At 38.4% G+C, this 23,386-nt stretch overlaps 2 protein-coding genes across 14 annotated transcripts in view; one reads left to right on the top strand and one right to left on the bottom strand.

The window, feature by feature from the left end:
* The window catches only part of LOC111253737 (uncharacterized), a 28,567-nt gene extending 13,431 nt beyond the window's left edge, over positions 1 to 15,136 (bottom strand). For 2 of the 12 annotated variants that reach the window (XM_086975322.1, XM_086975328.1), the window contains exons 1-2: positions 2,848 to 4,264; positions 414 to 472 (exon numbers count right to left, since the gene is read on the bottom strand). Coding sequence is in view for 7 of the 12 variants with exons in the window: in XM_086975328.1 (XP_086831454.1) it covers positions 414 to 419 (6 nt within the window). In the remaining 5 variants the exon portion in view is untranslated. Of the gene's footprint in view, positions 1 to 413; positions 473 to 2,847; positions 4,876 to 13,797; positions 14,315 to 14,965 lie in introns of those variants that run through there. The other 10 variants (XM_086975323.1, XM_086975329.1, XM_086975325.1 and 7 more) reach the window with 9 other exon arrangements.
* A 718-nt stretch (positions 15,137 to 15,854) lies between these two features.
* Positions 15,855 to 21,251, top strand: LOC111254805 (uncharacterized). 2 transcript variants are annotated; one of them, XM_086975346.1, is made up of 3 exons: positions 15,855 to 16,619; positions 18,939 to 19,061; positions 19,668 to 21,251. In XM_086975346.1, the coding sequence occupies exons 1-3, from the start codon at positions 16,545 to 16,547 to the stop codon at positions 20,049 to 20,051; spliced, it is 582 nt and encodes a 193-aa protein (XP_086831472.1). In that variant the 5' UTR covers positions 15,855 to 16,544; the 3' UTR covers positions 20,052 to 21,251. The 2 variants fall into 2 exon arrangements, with proteins under 2 accessions (XP_086831472.1, XP_022671773.1); XM_022816038.2 differs by having other exon boundaries at positions 15,939 to 16,619; positions 18,939 to 19,142.
* Positions 21,252 to 23,386: the final 2,135 nt, after the last annotated feature.

Here is a 23,386-nt window from a genome sequence, read left to right as displayed (position 1 = left end):
TCTATATTATGAGTTTGATTATTTAGTTAATCATGCGAGGTAGCTTAAAATCCATTTAAATCTTGTTTTTATATATTATCTATAAATATGTGTTTATTCGCGATTTCGCGTTTCGATTGAAGTCGTACGCTCAAATCAAGCCGGACCTTTGTATTCAACCGCTATCTAAACCGCTACAACTAAACATGTGATATTTATTTAACAACTTAATTTTCAATTTAAAAGCGCTGGATTCAGTAAAACTTACGAATTTTAATGATGTATGCGTTACGAATTGCGAAAGTTTCAAAGCATAAAGGTTCTGCGGTAGTCACTATATATGCCAGATAAAATAACAACGCTCGAACACTTGGCATAGCGTGGCCACTTAACCGTCTGCTTGCTAACACCACGGCAGTTTGCTACATACATACCTCCATGTCGCCGAAGCGCTCCAGATACAGGAAGTCCAGCTTGACGCCTTGTTGGTTATCTGAAAATTATTAGACAGTAAAATATATGTAAAAATGGATAGAGACACGTTTAAATCACACTTTTCTTAGAAAGGCATCTTGAGTAAAGCTCTAGTAAGCCTGCCGATGTATATTTAATTTTCAAGTAAAATAAATGCAAAAATTAAATATAGGTAGGCTTGCACGTAAATCATAGGTGACCGGTTAACGAGACATGCCTATATCATTCAGGAGGCCAGCATGTAAAAGCTAACATAACTTAAAGCAGATGCAAACTGCCTAAAGCTAAAAAAAAAATCTACCCTTTATTATTCTTCATACTTTCTATATTTTCCATTATAACTGCTCACCTATACATAACAGCTTAATGCTCCCCGTATTGCTTATATATTACGTGGCCGTCGTTTATGCCATTGAAAAAGGTATCAACTGTATATCGCTTTCAATCAATTATAATACCCCTTTACTCATAAAGCCTATTACCGAAATACACTCGAGCGTAGCTCTCAGTTCTATGGCCTGAATCACCATTCGGAGAAATGTAGTGCAGGAGACCTTTGATATTACCTCGCTAAATCAGACAGCTCGAATTGGTACTTGAGCATTCTGCTTATCTGTCTGATATAATCGTGTTGCTCTCTGACAGTGGGAATCAGACAAGCATTGTACTATATATGACAAGCTAGTATTGTGTACTAAACGAAAATATATATAAATTTATATAAATATAAAAAAAAATATATAAGCGTTTATATCTAGGAAAGAAAATAACACTGGAAACGATTTACTCTACCAACGTTTTTCTTAACCGTTCGTTAACGATCGTCATATGATATTTTTAATTAGAGTAAGACTTGCGCAGTCTGTGCAACTACCTATAGAATTAAGTAGAGAACTCGAAATCTAGGTTAAACATGGGCATTATGTCGTTCTGACTTAGTGAAGTGAATGAGATTTAAGTTTACATTAAATTACAGTAGTGTATATTAAAAGATAGGGACGCATTTTAACCCGACCCCTTTATCTTAACCAAAGGACCGACTATCGAGCGTAATCTGTCCTGTATATGCAGGTAAAAATGTCTCATCGCCGTTAAAAATAATTGCAGAAAACATTAAAAAATCTCGTACATAAAACAGAAAACATAAAAAAAATAATGCTGGCTCAAACAGTTTACTCAATTAAGTGTAGCGCGAATATACATCGAGCCAAGCTTCCAAGAATAATCAGTGACTCTTGGTTGCTACGTAGGTAGATGATAATATACCTACAAGTTAAACGCCGTCATACAAGCCCAAGCGTTAGCGAAAAGCCCCTAAAGCAAAAACTCAGTCAAGATACGAACTCATATAGGAATTATTCTCCTCTCGCAGAAAAACGCACGCTTAAGTCTTCCTGAAGTGAAATCAAAATATAGAACAATCGACAAGCGTCCTCGTGGCAAAGGACTTTCGACTTCAGTGCGAAGATCATTATAACGACCCCTTAAAGGGGTACGCGAATACAGCAGAAGGGATAGGTTTTAAGTAAAATAGAATAGACAATGAAATAGTTTGTATATTATGCCTCAGAGACAGAAGACGCTCGAGACTTTGTTAATAACTCATATTGGTGTGACTAAACGGGAAAGCATTTAACCATCTAGCTTTCCGAGTGCTGCCGTAATTCTAATTGCTACAAAATGAAGCGTTTTTGCGAAATTAAAAAGGTTTTCGAAAACATACTACATCTTTCTACCGGAGATATCTATTTAGCCCTATCTTTTGATGTTGATGGATAGATATTTATATTTACCTCGAGTTATTGTGATATCTTTAATTATTCATGTAGTATATACTGTCTTCTGATGACTGCTAAGTTTCCTATAGGCAAAAAACGGAAAACTACTGTGTCATTGAGAACTACTGACGTGCAATCCTCGACGGATTTTTCCACCTGTACATTTATCCCATGATGCATGTCGAATTCAAACCAACCATACCGGATAGAAGCAAAGTGGCTAAAGCTACTAAAGCACATTGTATACATTTTGATGGCCGAATGTTGTGATATTAGATGGCTGCGTGATCAGTTATTCGAAATACTTCGAATCCACTTTTTAGGGAACTGCTCCTAGTTAGCATGCCAGATCATTGATTTGCATGAAAAGGTACACAATCAAACGGAAGATGAACCGAGATCTCACGGTGTCAGCGGCAGCTTTTTTACATAAATACATACTTGGTACTATCGAATGAAACATACAGGGAGATTTCGAGTTCAAAGCCTTTGAAAATATGCTATTTTTCATTTTGATATATGTTCGTATTTTCATTTAACGCAGTGAGCTGAAATCCACCTAAGATAGCCCAGGGTTCTAAGCCGTTTAACATCAGAAACATTATAAAGATCTTACCTTGACAACGAGGATATCAATTAACTAATAGTTGAGACAACGAAGCGACCACCACCGACACTGACCTTTCTCATTCGTCATTTCTATTGACGATAACACCTACTATTAGCGTCAGCTTAAAAAAGATGTCCAGAACGTAGCAGTCAATGATCAATCGGCGACAGCCAACAAACATTAGTGATACTCTCTTTGCCGTAGGCAGTGGCATGTGGCAGCAGCGACCGGCACTAAACGCCACAGCGGCGTTTTGCGTTTGGTCTCGGTGGTTCGTGAGGATGCGCTAACAATAAAACTAAGTACTTGACGGAAAAGATACCACCGTCACAGACCCTCGTAGATGTAAAACAGTTTTATGAAGAAAAAGCAGTTGAACTCATGAGATTATAATCAATGGCAGTACTAACGGATATTGTCAGTGACCAATCTGTAATTTTGATCTACATCCTGTCTGCTCAAGTTGTTTGATGAAAACGGTGACGCTTCCTGAATGAACGTTCTTGAATAAATAAAAGTTGAAGGTGTAGCATTGATGTAATCCCGAGTCTAAGGCCGAGCTTGATATAAACTTTGCACTAGCACCACGGTACGTTAGGTATCTGTTGCCACGCTCACAGATAAAACGGGTTTCCTTGAGCGTTTAGATTTTGTCTACAGAAGCATGACTAGTATTTTATGTGACACATCGATACAACTGTAGTAGAAAGCACGCACTCGAGAAACTCGAGGACAAAAGAGCCAAGTGATTGGGTATTCCTTTAGAGACGATCATTTAATCACAGAGATAGACCTCAGCTAGAAAAAAGCATAAGTAAAGAGTGGAGATATTAGATGACTAATAGAACTCGAATGCAGCCGACCGAAACGTTATCTTCGGTACTCTCCTCGTTGACTTAAAACGTTATCCTCGTAGCTTTTCGACAGATCACGACAAAATTTTATGCACGTCCAGCACGGTTGGTGACAGAGTTGCTGTTACTGCCGTAAACACAGACAATGAATTTTCATGTTGCAATCTCATATGTTTGACCACCAGTTAACAACAGTTACTACACATACGCAACACGTTTTTTGAATATTCTTCGTAACTCTTTCGTACATGACAATAATCTTATTTTTTTAATTGCAATTGATGGCCACGTACACATGATTCAGTTTTTGTTTCATAAACATCAACGCCCGATTCGAGGTTATGAAAAAGGCCGCTTCCTGTAATCGACAAATTAGACAGGTGACCAGCTATCTACTGCCTCATCATTGTTAGCATCATCGCTTACCATTTGCCGCTACCATCTCTGGCCGTACCTTCTCGATAGTTAATCCAATGAGCGATCCATTGGGGAATTTTGTTGTCTCCGTGGTAGTATAAAATGAACCTTTTTTAGATTGAGCGAGTCGCGATGGTGTACTCACTCCACATATGTTTTCTTGTTTCCTCTTCATGTAGCCGTTCCTATCGATGCTAGCTTTAAAGTCAACTTTAATATAAAAAAGATCACCAAGATGATTTGAAACACATACACATAACCGCAGGGTAACTGTCAAAAGCTGGTACCGGTAGAGCTCGAATACTTTACACTGAAAACGCGGATGGCAGATGGGTTTGAGCGGTCACCAGGAAACCCCTCAGTGTACGCACGAGTCAGCTCATCAGATGTATTATCAGTACTTCGTACAGTCACACAATCTCTATTTCACATATTACCTGTGAAGTTGATAGGCCGTTTCCTGGGATCGTGTCCTGGTAATTTGCTTTGATGGAGTTAATTAGCGTAACAATAGTAGTATTCATTGTTGTCACTATTGCCACTTATGTTTTATCTGTCTAAGGCCGTTGTGTCGTGCGGCCTGCCTGCCAGCCAGCCTACCTGCCTGCGTCTCTCTTTTCTCGTCTGACGACAATGGCCGATTGCAGCTGATCCTCGAAGAGCAGCGACGAAAAACGGAGAGGAACAATGCGGTGAATGGCCAGAACAACCGAATACGCAAGGCCACTCACTCGCTCTTGTGTTCGCGTTCGTACAGGGCGCCGCCATTTTGAAAAAAGGCGGAGTAAGCGCTGAGAGAACCATTGGAATTGAACGCAGAAAGGCCAGAACGGTCTGAGACACGGCTTTTGTATATCATGTGCGTTTTGAAACTACCCACTTACCCTCCTCTATGTTTCGAGTCTTACGTTCGGTATTGCCATCAGACATGCTATCAGACGGTTGGCTTCTAGCACGAAACCAAATGTATTTACTCGAAACTGGACTACAATAAACTATCACAGACGGTTATATTTCGATTACTATAGACATGAAACGGGAAAACTTATGTATTTAACATTGTTCTAATATTTATAGAAGACGAAATAATATAATAGCATCAATTTAAAAACAATAATTGACAAAGTAGCCATCGTGTAGATCTATATAGATTTAGAGAGATATTTTTTCACTTAATTAGTAAACACTGCATCTCGCTTGTCCTAACATAAAACGATTTTCAGGCCATTTATACAAAATCATGTAACTCTGAATGCAAGCACACCATACGTGATGCACGATCTCAGTGCCCTGGCAAAACCGCTTTATTCATTCATATTTTGTTAGAACTGATATCAGAAAAAGCTCAGAACATAGAGACGTTTGACGGTTCTCTATTTGATCATTCATTTAGAGTAGCGGACTCCTTTTTTTTACCAAATGCTGTTGCCCGTTATTTGCGAAACAATCCTCGGTGCATTTATAGTGGAGCATTACGGAGTTGATTACCGCGTGAAATCTTTGCGACGTAACGTTTTCTCTGATTTCTACAGCACAAGGCACTGTTTCGATGATACAAAGCGGGGCCTGCTGACGATAATTGTCAAATCGGCCGGTTACATTATAAGCTGGCAGAATTGTTATTTTGGTCTTAAATAGACATCTGATCTGCGCCCAAACCAAAAGCAGGAAATAAGCTCATGATTAAAATAAGGAAACGTTAAATTACTGCTTTTTCGTTTCTTGTTTCGACTGTAATCGTTCCTTTACGATTTTTAACTTGAACATCTGGCTGTGCTGAATGAAGGCAAGCTTTCGATGTGTTTTCAAGTTTCTTTTAGGTGTAGGCCCGCATTTGCCTTTACATCTTATTTTTAAATAAGTTATAGTCCATTAATTATAAATATATAGAAATTACCAAACGGGTATTACGGAATGAAGACAACGTTCGATTGAGATGATACCGACAATAAACCTTTCTCTCGTAGTGCACAAAAATAGACCTATTAAGACTCCTGTGAGAAGAATTGGACGACTAAGTTGGGTGGAGCCTCGAAGGGTTCAGCACTGGGGTTATCAATAATTTATAAAGAATCGGTGTTATCAAATAAAACCAGGTGGGGCTCATCCGTAGGTATGGTCTGCTAAAGCAAGATAAAAAAAAAAAATGGGGTATATATTCTTCGGATATAATACGTCTACGCGCGAGCTTATGAAACGCGCTACCTAGATGGGTGTGCCGGCTATAGTTTTTTTCACACATGAATGTAGGTCTATGTAAGATGACCGATGGCAGACTCGCATTTCTCCAACCAATTGCTGTTCAGGCATCGCTACCCCATATTTGTCTGTTAAGATCTTTTGGCTGAGCATTGCAAAAGCTAGATCTTTTTTGAACACGGCGAAAAATTTCTAACTGGTTAGGGAAAATGTAATGATGCTCTTTGCTAGTGTAAGTATTTTTCCATTGGAAATTAAGACGCACCATATATGACAAATAGACGTGATTATGAACATTTTTAATGTTATTAATATCGCCACAGTTACCGTACTTGATACTCACTACACTTTAGGCCCCAGAGTTCAGAGATGCCTGTTTAGTTTTATCGAGAAAGAACTCCACGTAATATATACGGTATTAATCAACGCTATGTAATGCTATTTACCATGTACGGGAATACATAGACCCCACCGTAGCTCACAAGGTAAACTTATTGGCTAGAGGCAATGGTTTATTTCTGTTAACGGCGGGAGCTTACTGCAGTGTGCAATTCAACAACTGCAATAAAAACGTCTTGTACGTTTCCACATAAGGGGCACAAGCATTATTTCGCGTCAGAGCACAGAGAGGATCGCCAGAAGCGGATCGAAAGGAGCATAGCATAGAGTATTTTACAACCGTGCTGACATTAGGCAATGTAAGCCTGCTTTTCGCAGGTTTCAGCCAGAGATTAAAGTAGGTCCAGTTATGGGTGGGATGACTTTCCTGGGTGAGTCCCGTACTAATATCTCACAATCTAGGTTCGAAGCGATATAGTACATAGAGGCAGCAGACCAAAACGCATTCGCTAACCTTGGGCAAGGCGTCATATTCTAGTTTGGTTTATCAGAAAACGTCTTGATAATAACGCTCATTTGACTAAGTTGGCTTACAAAACGATGTAGTGGTGGTGAAACAGCCGAACTGCTAGTATATGCTACCATGCATACATAAATGATATAATCATTGCTCTATACTTCTTTCTAATGGATAGCTTTGGACGTTCGATATCATAATCTATATCCAAAAATGCCATTCGTTACGGCATACTCGCGAGTTGGCTTAACAGGAGTTGTAAGAGCGTCCACATAAACAAAGCAACGCTTCTACGCTAATGTAGACTTTTTATCTGCTCATGAGAATCTCATATGTAAAGCGAAAATAAAACTTCTTTTAAAGACGTTCTTGTGGGGTTCAGATACCCCTGACAAATATTACCTTTGCAAGAATTTCCTCAAACAAGACGCGCTTTTAAAATCACATTGTTAATTACCTGATTTACACAGGTTTTATTCACGGTTGATTAGAACAATTTTTAAACGGGGGCAGCCAAGGTAGCTCAATTGGGTACGATATCTATTTGATAGCACAGGAAAACGACTAAAAGGTTACTTCAGGTATTTAGTACTCACAAATTAAAGTAGTTTCTAGTTTGTACGACAGGTTAGGGTCACTGATTATATATAGGAACTTATCAAACGTGCTTACAATGCAGAAATGCGAACTGACCAAAGGCCACTGAAAATTATAGCACGTAGAAACATAACTGAACAATTAACTTACATAGAAGCTATTGGTCAAGTTCACAAGCTCTACAGCTTCTTCAGATCAGGATTTTGTCATTCTGGGTTCTGAAGTGTGCGATTTTTGATATAATTATTGTGCTATGCATCGATGCTTCTGACGCGATATTCTAGTGAAATACTAAACACGTTTAATTATTTCAACATGTACATACTCTAACTCATGACTCTAGAACGTCGCTTACAACGCTGTCGTCCAGAACGGACGATTCGAATTTTTAGTAGAAAAAGAAACACCTTTAATTGGTCCAAGCACGTGTGGGCTGACTTGAATAGATAGTATGCTAACGGATGATACAAGCAAGCCCAAGCTTAGAAGAAATAATGACAAATGTAAGCGTCGAAACAAAATGAAGAGGATCAAGTTGCGGTATTTTAAGGACTATGTCCCATATGATGGTATCTCAGAACAAGACGAAATGTGTCCAACCCCAATTTTAAACCAAGCACAACTATATGAAATGCTTAATCGCAGTGGCGAATGTAAACTCGAGACATTTATTTATTTGTAAAATTATATCATTCTGGTATTATTTATAGGTTTACATAGATAAAAATGCGCTACGTCTTCATGCTTTATTTTACGCGGTTTTTTTTAGCTTGCCTATTATCTCATAACAGTGCAAAGAAAATACTGGGCTTGTGCCCGATCTGTACTTAACTAATTTAATTAACGCGTCCTAACCTATAAAAGCACAAACTTTCTGGTGCTTGAGTAGTGCAAAATTCAAGACCGAATCGCCTATCCTCCTGGAAAACCGTGAGAGACTTGTGTGAAGCTAAAAACAATTTCCTTTCTAATGTTTGGTACAGACAGCCGAAACTTCTACTAGTACAATATCAGAGATACTACAGGATATCAGAGATAGATGTGTTGCTTACATGTTTTTGGGATCTCATAATGATTGTGAGGATGATACTTGCTACAAATTCAACGGTTCGTGGAAATAGAATCGTCACAATGTTATTATGTTATGTCACATATCAGAAAACTTCGATATACGATCAGAAACACTTTGTGCCTAATCTTGCAATTTTAATACAAGAGTTTATATACCCGCTCACCTTATTATCTATGTTTTCAGTGAATCTGTTGTGTCTGCGTTGTAACTGAAGAAAGAGAAACTCTTACTTATTAGGGTAGTCAGACTCTCGATATTATTTTCGGCTTTTAAGAGCCTTTCCCAGAATACTAGCAAAATATTATACTCTTGTTACATAATGACTTGGTGTTTTACATAGAGCCATTACTTAGGGTTGACATCTGGGACTTTATAGGTTCTTGGCTTTACTTCGCTGCCATCCCTCTGACTGCTGTTGCAAATCACAGTAGGTTCATATCGATTAGTCCTTTATAAGTAGTGCTAATTGCAAGCAGTGAACTTTAAAAGTAGATAGGTCTCTCTATTCACCCGAAACACACTAGACAATTTGTATGAATGAATAAAATCAACATTTAGATACATAAAAATAGAGATAAATTATTTTCCTTACCTTGCCTTAATCAGGCCACTTGTACAAAATGAGCTCTGTTTTTAGTTTAATGCGCTTGTACGATTCTGAAACTCTTATCTATTACAACTCTCATTAGTAACTTTTGACGATGAATGAGGTAGTGAATATAAAGCGGGCTAGACGCATGTCACTGGTTTATTCCTATGAGACCATTTCACTACTGGTAATTTTAGAAGCGATAACTTACGTTTTCTATAACTGTAATTATGCCGAAATGAGGCCATCACCATTTAATGCCGCTAAAGAAGAATGACCTGTACCGTAGCTTGACCTTAGATCGTATTCAATTACAAATTTCTATGAAGTTTTCGTATCTGAAATTTGTTTTCGATCTCGTTTCTTTCTCTACAATTTGTTTTGACTTAATCCCTTTAAATTAGGGGTTTGTTAGATATGGCATTTTTGGGGGGCAAATCCTTAGCTGCCTTCTACTGTAAAAGTTAAGATTTGAAACTATATGGTTCCCTCCAGTTTGTAGGAGAAATATTATATGAACCAATCGTCCAAAGATGAAAGTGTTTTCTTTGTGCGTTGAGTATTTCTTTCCTCAGATCTTTGTCAATATCAAATTTCTGCAGATTGGCGCAAGGCCTATTGTTCGACCTTAATTAACGACAACAATAAGTTATTGCCGTGATTAGAACTACTCTTTTTTAGTGAACGTTTTTCGCTGATGCGCATATATATATATATATATATATATATGCATTATATATGTACGCTACATGGGTCAATGAGGCACGAGTGAAAAAAGAGAGCACATAACCGAAGTTCTGCAAGATATTTGAGTCCTCATAGTAAATTCTTCAAGGAGTAACAGAGCTCGGTAAAAGACTCGGTAAAGAAATGGTAGCTTCTCCCGTGTTGAATGTGTGAAGTTCACTGCTACGAGTTTTGCAAATATGACTCATTTTAAAGTAACCGGGGTTAATGCTTGAACTTTAAGTTGGAATTAGTCGAATACTTTCTATTTCGGACGAAACCTTAGTGGTATCTGCATAAAACAAAGACCTTGTGCTCCTGTGTAGTACACTTATTTGATTCAAATCGTTTGTTGGAGGCCTACTTTAAGGTTAGCTAATTTTTTCAAGACAATTTTGAAGAACTAAGTTCTCTTAAATTTACATTGTTCATCGACTTAAGGTACTCATGATTTTGGGTTTAACGGACATTTTATTTATTATTATTATTATCTTATTAATTCGAAGGAGACTGACATTGGTCAGCAACGATTTGGCCAAACATAGATGTCCAATATATAATAAATGCAAATATAAGGTGATCAAAACTATCCTAATAAATGGATACCGTTTTCAGCGGCATAGGTTGTTGAGGTCTATGTCAAAATTGATAGGGTGATTTGTTTGCATAAGATCCTGAGCAATAATCTAAGACGTAAAATGTATGTATTTTCTTAGATTTATCTAGCTATGGTGAATTTTCTCGGAAATGATACTTATCTAAGTCAAGTCAGTTATAAAGAAAAATACGATTTCTGATAAATCCTAAGCATTTAATAGAGTCAAGGAGGAGTAGGTGAACACACATGTTGATTAAGTACATGTTTTTGTTTTGTTGAAAAAAATGTTTTGGTAAATGGAGGGTATATTTCTCCTATGCTTTCACTCGTATCTATGGCTAGTAGTTGGATCTGGATAGGAAAAGCTGTATTATATATAAAAAAAAAAAAAAGCCGTAATTCTATTAGCGCGTGTTGTTGTTGTTGTTGTTTTTCGTAATTCCGTAGTTGACAACATGTTACTTAATTCGTATAAAAATACCTAACCCGCAAAAATGTATATTCTATCTTATGTTCGACCCAACTCGATCGGTATCAAGCAAGTCTGGATATGATAGTTGCGATGACCTACAACCTCACTCTGCTGCTGCGAACAAAGCAGCTGTGGTTCGCAAATCGTAGAGAGCATGCTGTGGTACATGAAGATTTCGTATCATTTTTTTGATGAGTTAGTTCATTATTTTCCAAAACACCTGTCGCTTGCTTAAAGTGCATGGTGGCTATTTTGAGCTCTTGCTATAATTATTAATTGGAAGAGTTAAGATTTTGGCCAATCGCAATATATGGCCGTAGGTAGGTAGGTAGGTTAGGTTCCTATGGAAGGTTTAAGAAACTTTATTTTGAAACATTTCAGACAAGAATGATATTATGTGCAGCTTGTTGTAGTACGAAAAAAAAATAAAGGTAGCATCGGACGTGCAATACTCTTTGGTGTTTGGAGTTCGTTAGCGAACTTTTAATTAATGTCATTATCAAAGTAGTTATTAAACAACTGCTTTACTGCCGATCTTAAAAGGTCTAATTTTATATATATATATATATATATATAGCAAATTTCATATCAAAGGTTTAATTTATAGGATAATTAAATACACTGTTTGAAAGTTGAAGCAATTTCGATTGGCTTGAAGATTTTCGACCGATAAATTGGCTTAGCTTTACAACTGGACTCTAGTTTCAGGTCGGATTTTACAGGCTGATAATGGGAATGCCCAATTGTCAATATGTCAACACGCAAGCGTCAACAGGTGACGTAGCAGCGAGACCAAGCCATATATGAAGCTAGCTCAACGATTTAAAGACTCAGTATTTACTAACTAATCGTACAGGTCGCTAGAATCAGTCAAAGGGCCGCCGTGTATTATTATCTGTGTTTGTTTGATAGTGGGATCCTTTCAACTCCATGAACTTCTTTCAGTTAAATCAAGCTGAAGTTGATGACTTTGATAGTTGATTATACATCAGCATACCCGCAGCCCTGTTAGTGTCGCTGATACGCCTACATTGATCATGTTGCCGTGTCCGAGAACGCTTACACAATTATTCGTCCCTCTGTTTAACACAAGAATTGCTTAGTTCAGTCTAAAGTTCATAGAAGTAACTTTTAGAATGATATACTATTCTGCATTTAAAGATTTTTTATAGAGGAATGTACCAGTACTATTTTTGTGACCTTCCCCACTTCATGCAACCACCGTGGCTTGTTTTTACCACGATTATTCATTAGAGTTTTTAGAGCTAACTCACAAATATGTATAGTAATGATTTTTTAAATATAATTGCTCATAAAAGCATAGACTGAAAACGAAAGAGTATGAAACAACGATGCATCAACCAGCGCCAGCGAAAACTAACCCTTTCTTTGAACTCAATAAGGTGTGAAAATAAATTCAATTTAAAAATGAAGTAGCTATCTATGGCTCTGTCTGATGCATATTCGTGTCATTACGAGATCTGATAATACGGCTGGTAGAAACCGTATCGCGATGAGAAACGCCGGGAAGTTGCGAATGTACGAGAACCGTGTCAGCCACGCTGAACTCCGCGTCGAAATGGATCAAACATTGAAGTGTTAGAACTCTTATGAGTATGGAGAATCCTGATAGTAGCTGCGCCGTACTGTTCGACTTAAGACTCACAAAGAACATGCTGAACATTGGAAGTTGCAAGGGGGTGGTGACAGTCTCCCCAGGCCCCTACTAAATTGCAGCAGATTTTCCCAACAGGTCTGTCTTCCTTGGCTTGTAAAACTGACTTGTATTTTAGTCGATGCAGTTTTGCGGTAATTTTTGGCAGCGATATACCTGAATTCCCGTTTCTCCCGAGATTTTTTCAATGGATGTACATATACAATTATACACTAGTGTTGGGGAACGTAGTAACGTCCATGTTTAAAACGTCTGCATGAACTAACAATCAAGCCCTAGCTGTGGCCGAATGTTTCCTCGTCGTCTTTGCCACATTTTGAGTCTAGTATTGTCAGTGGTATGCGGAATACTGAGCTATGATAAACGAATTTTTTCATAAACGTTTAAAAAAAAATATCAGGACTATTAATTCGTAATGATCTTTTCATCTAGGCTGTTGTTTTTGTAGTTATAACCCTTTAGCGTGTAAAGCTAAATTTTAAGCATTACCTGCGCTTAGAAAGTCGCCACAAATTGTTTCGAAATTTTCTGGAATCTGCGTTAAATGAGAAACGCAAGCCCACGAGGATTGAAAATAATATGGTCTAGTTATATTGATCAAACCAGCATTGGCACTAGCGGTACATGTGATAACCTTTCAATGATTCTGGGCTTATTTACATATTCACTACTAGTAAAAAGGTTATTGTTAGAGCAGATCGATCAAAATGTTCGCGGTAACTAAGCAAGCGCGAGACCTCGGAAGAGAACGTTTTTGTGAGTAAAAGAATGACTGTTCGCGACATCTCTCTACTGTCGCCATTACCACACAACAGCAACAAAAACACCATTGCTTGGTATAAGTTTTGTATTGTGTGCATTTGTCACAATCAGTATCGTTTATCTTCTGGGTAAAACCCACCTCACAAAGCAGTTGAAAGCAATTTCCAAAAAGAGCTGACAGATGCCGTCCCTAGGCTCCCATCATTTCACTGCATTTCACCGAAGTTAAGGATCGCCATCTGATGCTCGCTCTATGCTCTGTCTTGTTTATTCCTAGAACAGAAAGGTACACGCAACTGGGAAGTACACTAAAAGATCTGTTTCTAACGCTTATGGTCAAGCGTTTAAGCGTTTCCACCTCGATCAAAAACAGGAACCAAGAACGAAAAACGTAGCTTGCGATTGGTGCCATATGGATTTCGTTTTTGCGTGATCTCCTAACATTTGTTTACGGCACGCACTGTGCACGCAGAATAATCACGTACCGTGTTTCTTGTGCACAATAAATTGGCTAGCGAAATGAGAAAGACCCCGTTGAGTTTTCCAAAAGATTCTTGACATATAGGATTTGGCGTTTTTAGAACCATCGTTAACTCAATACGTTCCGCTGTTTCCGAGCGGCGACGTTCGCGTAACTGACGTACCATCTGTGCTACCTGAAAATCAAAGCAACCATCTAATACTATTTTTTAACTAACATGATATATCAGATAGATTCAATTAAGGGGTCCCAACTTAAAGATTACACGAACTCCTATTGTGGAAAACTGAATAGTTAATCAGATGAACCCCTGATCTATAAAACATCATAACTCGTGACTAATTCTTACGTAATCGGTCTCACAATATTTACGTTACAACTCTTCGTTCGTCTCAAGACGCAATATATATATATACACACACATATAAAAGGGATCATGTGGGTAGAATGGAAGCGCGTATTTCTATAATATTCTATTACACGCCAGAGCTACCGTCTAACCTATAGAATTTTTTCCCCCATCCTCACAAATCTACACATTAATCTCGTATGTTAATATATCGCTTTATTTGTGCCTTAAGGCATATACGAGTCGATAGACATTGGTTGATGCCGATGAGCGTGAAACGTGAACGAACGAATGAACGAAAACCAAGTAGTGGTTCTCCAAAGACGAAAACATCGAGCCAAATTTTGCGGTGACCGATAATTTAATAAAGTTTAATCGTTCAATCCCACCGAAAGCAAGAGTAACAACGCAAATAGGAAGGGCACAGATACCGGCAGATTTCAGGGCAAGCAAAATAAAGAGATCAACTGTTCTTACAATTTTCTCTTGGTAAAAGGCCACGTCTTTTCTTAGCCAAATCGCTTCTTTGTCCTGTGCATCATCAGGATTTTCTATCCTAACGTGTACGTGTACAGAGCAAGTTTCACAGTTTCTAAAACACATGGTTTATTCGTGCTTCATATTTTTCTTCACTAGATAACTATAGGCGTCCGTAGAAGTCTTCTTCTAACACTGCGTCTCGTTTCTCGGTGAAAGACTATTACGAGGGAAACCAAACAAACGCCAACAACAACGATGATGGAACCCTTTTGTTTTTTAAATACTTGTAGAGTATGTCTAAAGCGTTTAACTCAAATGGAGATAATACTGTTTTTGTAAAAATCTCAGCTATATTTTAGGCACCAATAGTGCAGAATCAATTTGCAATAGTCAACGAAGGTCAGTGTATAAAAATGTCAACGAAAACAGGGCAAAACACAGCTACATGTCTGTACAGACAACATGTCTGTAGACAGAAGAATCCGCATCGCCCGCGCAGTTAAGGTGTAGGCCACAGTAAGCAGCCTCACTCATTATTTACCTTGACTCCCACTACGAGCTCTACCACATTTTTTTAAATACTATATTTAATGCGTGCTGTTACTTTTTACAGTAGCACAAACTTCATTCATTCTATAGTACTTTCATTTAATGCTCGCAAGATTGCTTGACGCTCAACAATGCAGGCACAAAATATCAAATACCATTATTCTGTTGAGGGTCTGAAGCTACGTTATACTTCAACTTTTAAGCTCTCTAGCAGAAACATTGCATTTTATAGTGACTTTAAGTGGAACAGAAGTTGTGATTTTTGATTGTTTGTCTCAGAAGAATCATTTCAAAGAGTACAAATGAATGGTTCTATTTGGTCATTCGTTGTTTGATCGACAGTTGAAAGTCACTGTCTAAATGTGAGGTTTGTCAATAATCCAGAAACGCAACGCCGCGGAAAGATGCCTAGATATGACCCCAAAAAATCACTGACGGACCTAACGCACGTCATGTTCCAAACAGGTGAAAACCTAAGCATTTTGTATCGAAGATCTCGACACTTCACTCAAGAGTAGTCCCGGTATCGGTTATTAGTGGCCATCGTCAAAATAGTTAAAACGCTTTCGCAGTATTCGAAATTTACGGGGGACCGTGCCCAGAGAATCGGTGTTTCAGGACCTCCGTAAATGGATCGGCATTTACGTGACTGCATTGACGCACGACCAGCCATAGCGATGTGATCAAAATTAGCTGAAATATAAGAGGGATTGGTAGTTCCGCCGTGCTCAGTATCTGATGTGATGAGCCAATGGAAAGGACCTGATATACTAGCATGATAGTATAGTGTAGCATACGCAGTTACTCGTTAAGCACATGCTAGAAACAGGCGCTCGTATCATTACCTGCTTGGCACTTAACCCGGTAATGAGCGAAGTGCCAACCGCGATTTCGTCAACCATTACCAGCAATCTTAATGTTTGGGTAGTTGTCTCAATTAATGTCGCCCGCTCAGTTACAGAAGGGCACGCTGTACGAGTGCTGCATGATTTCGTTTGATATATAATTTGTGAAAAAAACTGCACCTATGATATTATCGTGGCCTTTTTTACTTCTATTTATTGCAACTGTTAAGACTCAGCTCCTTGCTCCACCCGGAAAGGTAAGCTTGCAGGCCGTAGTCGTTTGGAAGATTTTCAGATTGATTATTATTATTATTATTAAATATAAAAAAGACCTAGAGCAATCGTTCACAGTAACTGATCTAGGCACTTTTAACGTTTCCATTGACTAGTATGCCCGGGAGTAAGCATTTAGTATAGGCAAAATGCAGTAAATTACAAGAGGCAGTAAAATATTGCAGATCGTATGTTGGAATCGTGTATGTACACAAAAACACATTTTCTGTAATGCCTCTGTACAGTATCAATAATTGGCAACACGCAGCGCGACTCCTTAATGTACCTAAAATATGCACCGCAATCCTAAATTATACGGGAACGTGGCTATCTATGCTAGGTAGAGGTAATAAATCCACAGTCTTCTTGGTAGTGCTACCATCATCGTAAGTCGCGTCTCATTAACGTAAAAACGTGGACCAATGATTCGAGCCGCAGTTTCTTTTCCTTCTCATTGTGTGCTTAAGCTAACCGCATAAAGAAAAAATTTTTCGCAGGAGGCATATTTATTACAGACTTGTGATTACTAGTATAGTATAGTATTTAAATAGTAGATATTAACTGGAAATCAGATTAGGTCATAAAGGAAAGCCAAATGCACCTTATCTTGGATAATCATGTTACGGAAACAGAACATACAACAGAAATTCTTTCTTGTGTACTTTGAAAGTTCAGTGATTATATTTAACTTGTAATCTATAAGTAAGTGCGGTCACCAGTTATTCTTGAGATTTCATCCAGACAAAATAGTGGCCATGCAGCTGTAGGGTTCATGTCCAGTTACTGCGAAAAGGAATTAATAATATTCTCAAAGAGTCAAACAACGGAGCAGTTCATATCGCAAAAAAATAAATTGGTTTTATAATACGGAGTGCTCTAGATTGTCGGGTATGTTCAATTTGCCACTTGATTAAGCCGTTAGACCTTTTCGCTGTCGGCTTAATATCGACGATCTACTTAACACTAGCGATATCATCCCTAAGGCCCACTTAGCTTAGGTAACTTCGCCTCTTACTAGGCACCTATGTACGGACTCAGAAATCACATAGACAGCACGATGCCACACATAGATTGACTGCAAACGCCGCCATTTGTCGGTTAGAGGTCAATTCAATATCTAGGGTTGTAATCCATTGTTTGGGCTACTATTTTTAATATAATGGTTGACTTAGTCAGTTCGCATTGCGCTCATATATCGCACGCGTCCCTATCTGAGACGATACTTGCAATATTTTTCGCATAATGAAAACTTAAGCACAAACCGTAAATTACTATTATAATTTATAAAGTAGCCATTTCTCAAGACAGCTCGGAATGGGTTTAGGTACACATAGGAAAAGCTGCACATACTAATCTTGACTTGATTTACTCAAGGTAATCGTTAAATAGAACAAAAAGGAACAAAACATAATCTAACCAGATACTCAGCCTAGAAGCCCCAGCTTAAGTCAAACATTTTTGGAATCTTCGTATTTATCAGTTGGGGGGCCACACTCGCGTTGTCATTGACGCTTTACGAAGAAGCTTGCGTGAAAACAATTTATTCCTATGTTATCTGTAACTACATCGTTCATTTTGGGAGAGTCAGCCACAATCTCAACGCCATTAGCTACTAAGAAAAGTTGATAAAATTCTAGAGAGTAACAAACGCTGGCATGATCTGAACTCTATTTTCCTAATATCACTAGTCCTAGATTATACAGTTTGAAAAATTTGCTTTTGGACCTAATCATATATATACAATGCATGTTCCGTATTTCAAATATTCACAAGTTCTGTTCAAGGCAGTGGTTTTCAGAATTATAAATAGAATTCAGAGTGGATGGATCAGTGTCAAATTTGGGTGCGTCCATTAGTTTGCTTCTTGGGGTCCTCATCTATACACACTGAAAGGAGATTTTAGCTTCAAAACCATTAATACCTCTGGTATTAACAATCTCAAAATAAATGCCAGTACACGATTACATGGGTTTATTCGGAACTTTGAGAAAACCTTGTCTAAAACACGTTTGCACTTTTTCGAAGTTAATAAGAGCAGAGCGGTGAATTATATAATTTGCGCAGATTAAAATAATTGAACCGCTTGAGTTCAACGTTAAGATTGTTTTAACGACTTATACGTTTCGTGTTATATATGGACAGAAAATAAATCCTACTCAAACTTTGAAGCACATCCATGTCGGAAGACTTCTTTTTCAGAAGAGACTCATTATTTTCTTTCCTATTTTGCTTAAGTCCTCAACAGTTAGAACGGTTTAGTACACTAAGCTTTTTGTACTATAATGCACGTTCTCTCATTTCAGACACCGGCGATTGTTTTGTCAAAACGAATCCTTCCAAATGGCGATATTGAAGTTGCTGTGCCTTATTCAGAAACATTTGTGCGAAATGGCGAACGCGTCGCATATGTGTCACAATACCAATGCGTACGAACTTTGTTTACAGGCGGAAGAGCCAGACAATACCGTGAAAAATGTATTCCAAGAGTAGAGATTATCGGAACATTAGTAAGGCGAAGACACTTTATTGAAAATATTATTCATACCTTTACAAATGTTTCTTAAAAATTAACTTAACAGTGACCGCCATAATGATGACTTTATATAAATAGACTTCTATTTTTAATTGATGGCAAAAATAGCTCGATTAGTGGACTTTTGCCAGTACGCTTATAGTAAGAAAGCCTTATCGACTCTACATATTTCTAAACAAAAAAACACATACGAATTTAAACGTTGTGCTGCTCTGTGAATAAAGAAATCGCCGAATTAACACAAATACGTAAGTCATCTTTTTGTTGTTGTTGCCAAAAACAACTTATAAAAGGTAAGCGTAGTCGTAGATTCATATCTAGTCCCAAATCGGATGAGCCGTTTGAGCAGGTCCAAATGCAAAAATCATCAACTACATGATCTTTAGGAATCAATCGCAAGTTAAGATTTGCAGAGCTTGCAAGTTTAGTAAAGTGTCAAATTGATACGTTGCGAAGGGCTAACGTGACATTTCGGCATGCTCTTTTGTCTACCTTTTAGGCCACATCAGAGGAATCACCACAAGGAATAACACCAACAACAACAATGGAACCTTTACCGACAACAACGACAGCGGCAACAACGACGACGACAGCAGCAGCAATAACAGCAGCAGCAGCAGCAGCAGCACCAGCAGCAGTAGCAGCAGCAACGACTCTTCCATCATACCCGCACGTCTGGCCATATCCGTGGCCATATCCCTACCCATATGTGACACCGCTGTCAACAACAACGACACCTCAAGCGCGATATATTTACCCCCCATACATGGAACAACAACAACAGCAGCAGGATTCCCCCAGTCAGTCATGGTATCTCATACTTCGACGCATTGGTTACCCTGATTACGTCTTACCGTATCCATCGACTTTAGCGGGAAAATGATTCGTAGTTTTCTCGATTATTATCAACGACTCCAGATGTGACTGGATTAAGTTTATCTCCTGATGCTAATTTCTGCTAATCATTATTACTGCGACTAACTCTAACTACAACTAAAGCCTGATTGATTAGTTACAAAAGGATTATACGCGACGTCTAGCGTCTATATTCATAAGGATGTGTGAGTGATTTCGACAGTTACAGGAAGAGCAACCACCTCAAACGCAAAAGATGCCGACACGTATCTTGCTAGTATAGATTAGGTCGCATTGGTTATAGATTGAATTGTACGGAACTGCAAGGTACACTCAACTGAAATTTTTAAGGCGCGTCGGAATAAGCAGTGGCGAAAGAGGTCCGCAGCTCTCCGCAGGCTCCGGCAGGGTTAATTTTAATTTGCAACTAATGTTTCCGATTGGGTAGAAGTTTTATCCCAGAAAAATGTATTAAAACGATCATTCTAACAATAGGATCAAACTGAAAGAGCAGAGCAGTTTTTATTAAAACACACTATATGCACGAAGCCCCGCTTGCAGAACCGGCATACTGTTGATCACACGAGATACTGGACTACTAAAAGGATTTAAGAATATCGCACAAGACATTCACAACTGTGAGGAACAATAAGTCACTTAGGTTTTACGTTAAATTTAGTCTAAGCGTAAATGCATATGAGTCATATGATGATTCAATTGATTAAAGATGAGGACTAGTGCTGTATCTGTTTTATGATCCGGTAAATAAACTCAGATTAACTTGCAAAATCATTTACATTATAGTTAAATGACTGAATAGGTATTCCTGAGATATTTTTAGGAAACTCTTAACTGATAACCACAGTAGGAGGTACCGAATAAGCGTGGGATTTCTACATAATCATCATTCTTTCGGTGATCGAAGCAGTATAATGTACCAGTCTGAAAAAGATAGTTTTTCTTCACACGCGAACATATGATAATGCTCCCAGCCCAACTGAAGCTCACCAACCTTTCTTGTCTCTCAGGAATTCAAGTAGTATAAACATATGGAGTAGATATTCCCTAACAGCACTTTGTCAGACTGCGCATAGGAGACCGATGTGTAACAATTGTGCTTTCTCATCTACAACATATTGGAACAAACCTTCAATGGGGAGGGGAAAGGCGAGCGGCGGTCCTATTTGAAAACATAATAAATAAAGCCAGTCCAGTAACAAATCACAAAGCACGTTGCTTTATTCTATTTCTTTCCGCGAAGCTGGTAAAATGCAGCAGTGACGGTAGTGGAACAACGTAAGAGGCGCCCACAGGATGAGGGGTAAAGTCTACCCAGAGACGTCAGGAGCGTAGCTGTATCACGATATTTTTAAATCCGATGGGGGGAATAACGTGATAATACTGATTAAATTAGCTCCACAATGAGCCCTTTTCTAACTTCCGACTCAAATATAATTAGAAATCTAGCCTCTGCTGGTCCGCTGATCACATCAGGTCATAGCTTACCGGTATTTAGGGTGATCGTGAATGGTAAACGAACTTGTTTCTGAAGAAAAGATCACCACAGTACATTCACAAACTAGTAGTAATTTTTATTTGCAAATACATACTATGAGTCATAATCAGTGTGACGGTTTTGTGAATATCGCTATACATATACTCTTACCGACAAAAAATGTATCCCAGATCGGGCCGCTTGCTCGTCAAATAATAAGTTAGTTAAATGTCTTAATGTTATGAAGGGATGGGGCACTAGTGAAACGCTGCCTAGATCAGTTGTATGGATCAGAACTATGTAGGGCAAGGACAAGACTGAAAAATCCTAATTGAGCTTTTAATATTTTTAGTTATGTTTTGCTATCCTAGTAAATGCCTAAAAAGAGGAGGAACTACTGAGAATCAGTGTAGTCTTTGTGAAAGAGTTGTTCCTGTAATCGAGTTGACAAGCGACGCTTGGTTTAGAATTTAGCATTTACATTACACAAACAATTCAGATTGCCATTCCGCTTTGTAATACATCTGCAGCATTAAAAATCGCGAACTTCAATGTAACGCCTAAAAGATATCGATATAATTCCTTTAGAAGTTTGCCTTGACCAAATATATGTACCCTTGTTGGGTCTGGAGCCTTTGTTTAGACAAACGAAGCTTCCAAACATTGTATTGCTTAACATATAAAGCCAGTACCAATAAAAATATTATAATCTCTTCTTCTACGCCAGTACTTTCAGATACGTTTTATTTATGTTTTTTGAAGAGTTTATGTTTGTAAGTAGATTAACCTCCATTATTTCATCACTTTCAGGAGCGAACTGATAACAGCATCTGTTAAACGGCTATAGCCGAAAGCATCAAATGTATGTTTACCTAGAGAATATGGAAAGCATATATAAAGCAAAATTAAATGCGTTTACTGCGCTGTTTTTAGGTATTTTGCATTGAGTAGTTCTAGTAACTTGATTTTTCAGAGACAAATCACGAAGCCCTTCACCTAATATATGGATATTATCCATGTATCTATTATGTCTGTAGCACCAAACATCTTGGCAAGCAGCCGACGTCGTTCTAGGGGGCACGTATTGGGCTGATTTCTCTGGCCCGCTCGAGGCGTTCTATCGGGAAGTTTGCTGCCTGTCGCTAGGTGTGACGACCACAGCTCGCCGGCGATAACAGAATCGACCAAGGTACCTTACTATGACATTGCGTCTCTTAAACCCAATGAATTCGAGTTTTTCATTTCATATAGCCGTTAGGAATTCCATCAAACAGCTGGTTCCCCGCCGCAAACGAAGTGTGTCCATGCTTGCAGTTTATCTTAAGCCACCACGTGTTTGTCATATTTACCATAAAAGCACGCTGCGTTATTACGACAACTACGCTACATCTTTTAGCCATCGCCGTGTCTTGTTATCCCTGTGGTGCGTAGTTAACTTGAATCGGATTGAGAACAAAATGCGCCAACATGTAAACAGGATTCATTGAAATAGAAAAGCCGATTATAACCAAGAGGATATCGAAATTACAGTCATGTGCCAAAGAAAAACTGAGAATAGATACCGAAGGGCACGTGGTTTCGGTCAGGACCTCAGACTTGGGATGCATACACGATCAAAGCTTGACTTTGTCCTCGGAAGTATTTCCGAGAACTGTTGCGTAACGAAATTCTCTGAATCTATGTTACGTGAATAGTTGTCTTCAAACTATCGTACGGCAGAAGCTATTAGGTTTTGTACTTATCAAGAGTACTTCCCAGCAAGGCTAACTTTCAAGGAGCACTGGTTTCAGTGGAACATGGTAACGGCAACGAGATAACTGTTAACGCATATTATTCGGCAATATACAAGGACCAAACTAATGCAAACC

This window comes from Varroa destructor, unplaced genomic scaffold (assembly GCF_002443255.2).
Source record: "Varroa destructor unplaced genomic scaffold, Vdes_3.0 BEIS01000007.1, whole genome shotgun sequence".
Lineage (NCBI taxonomy): Eukaryota > Metazoa > Arthropoda > Arachnida > Mesostigmata > Varroidae > Varroa > Varroa destructor.
The sequence above is the reverse complement of the archived record's forward strand: the minus strand, read 5'-3'. Positions and strand labels throughout refer to the sequence as shown.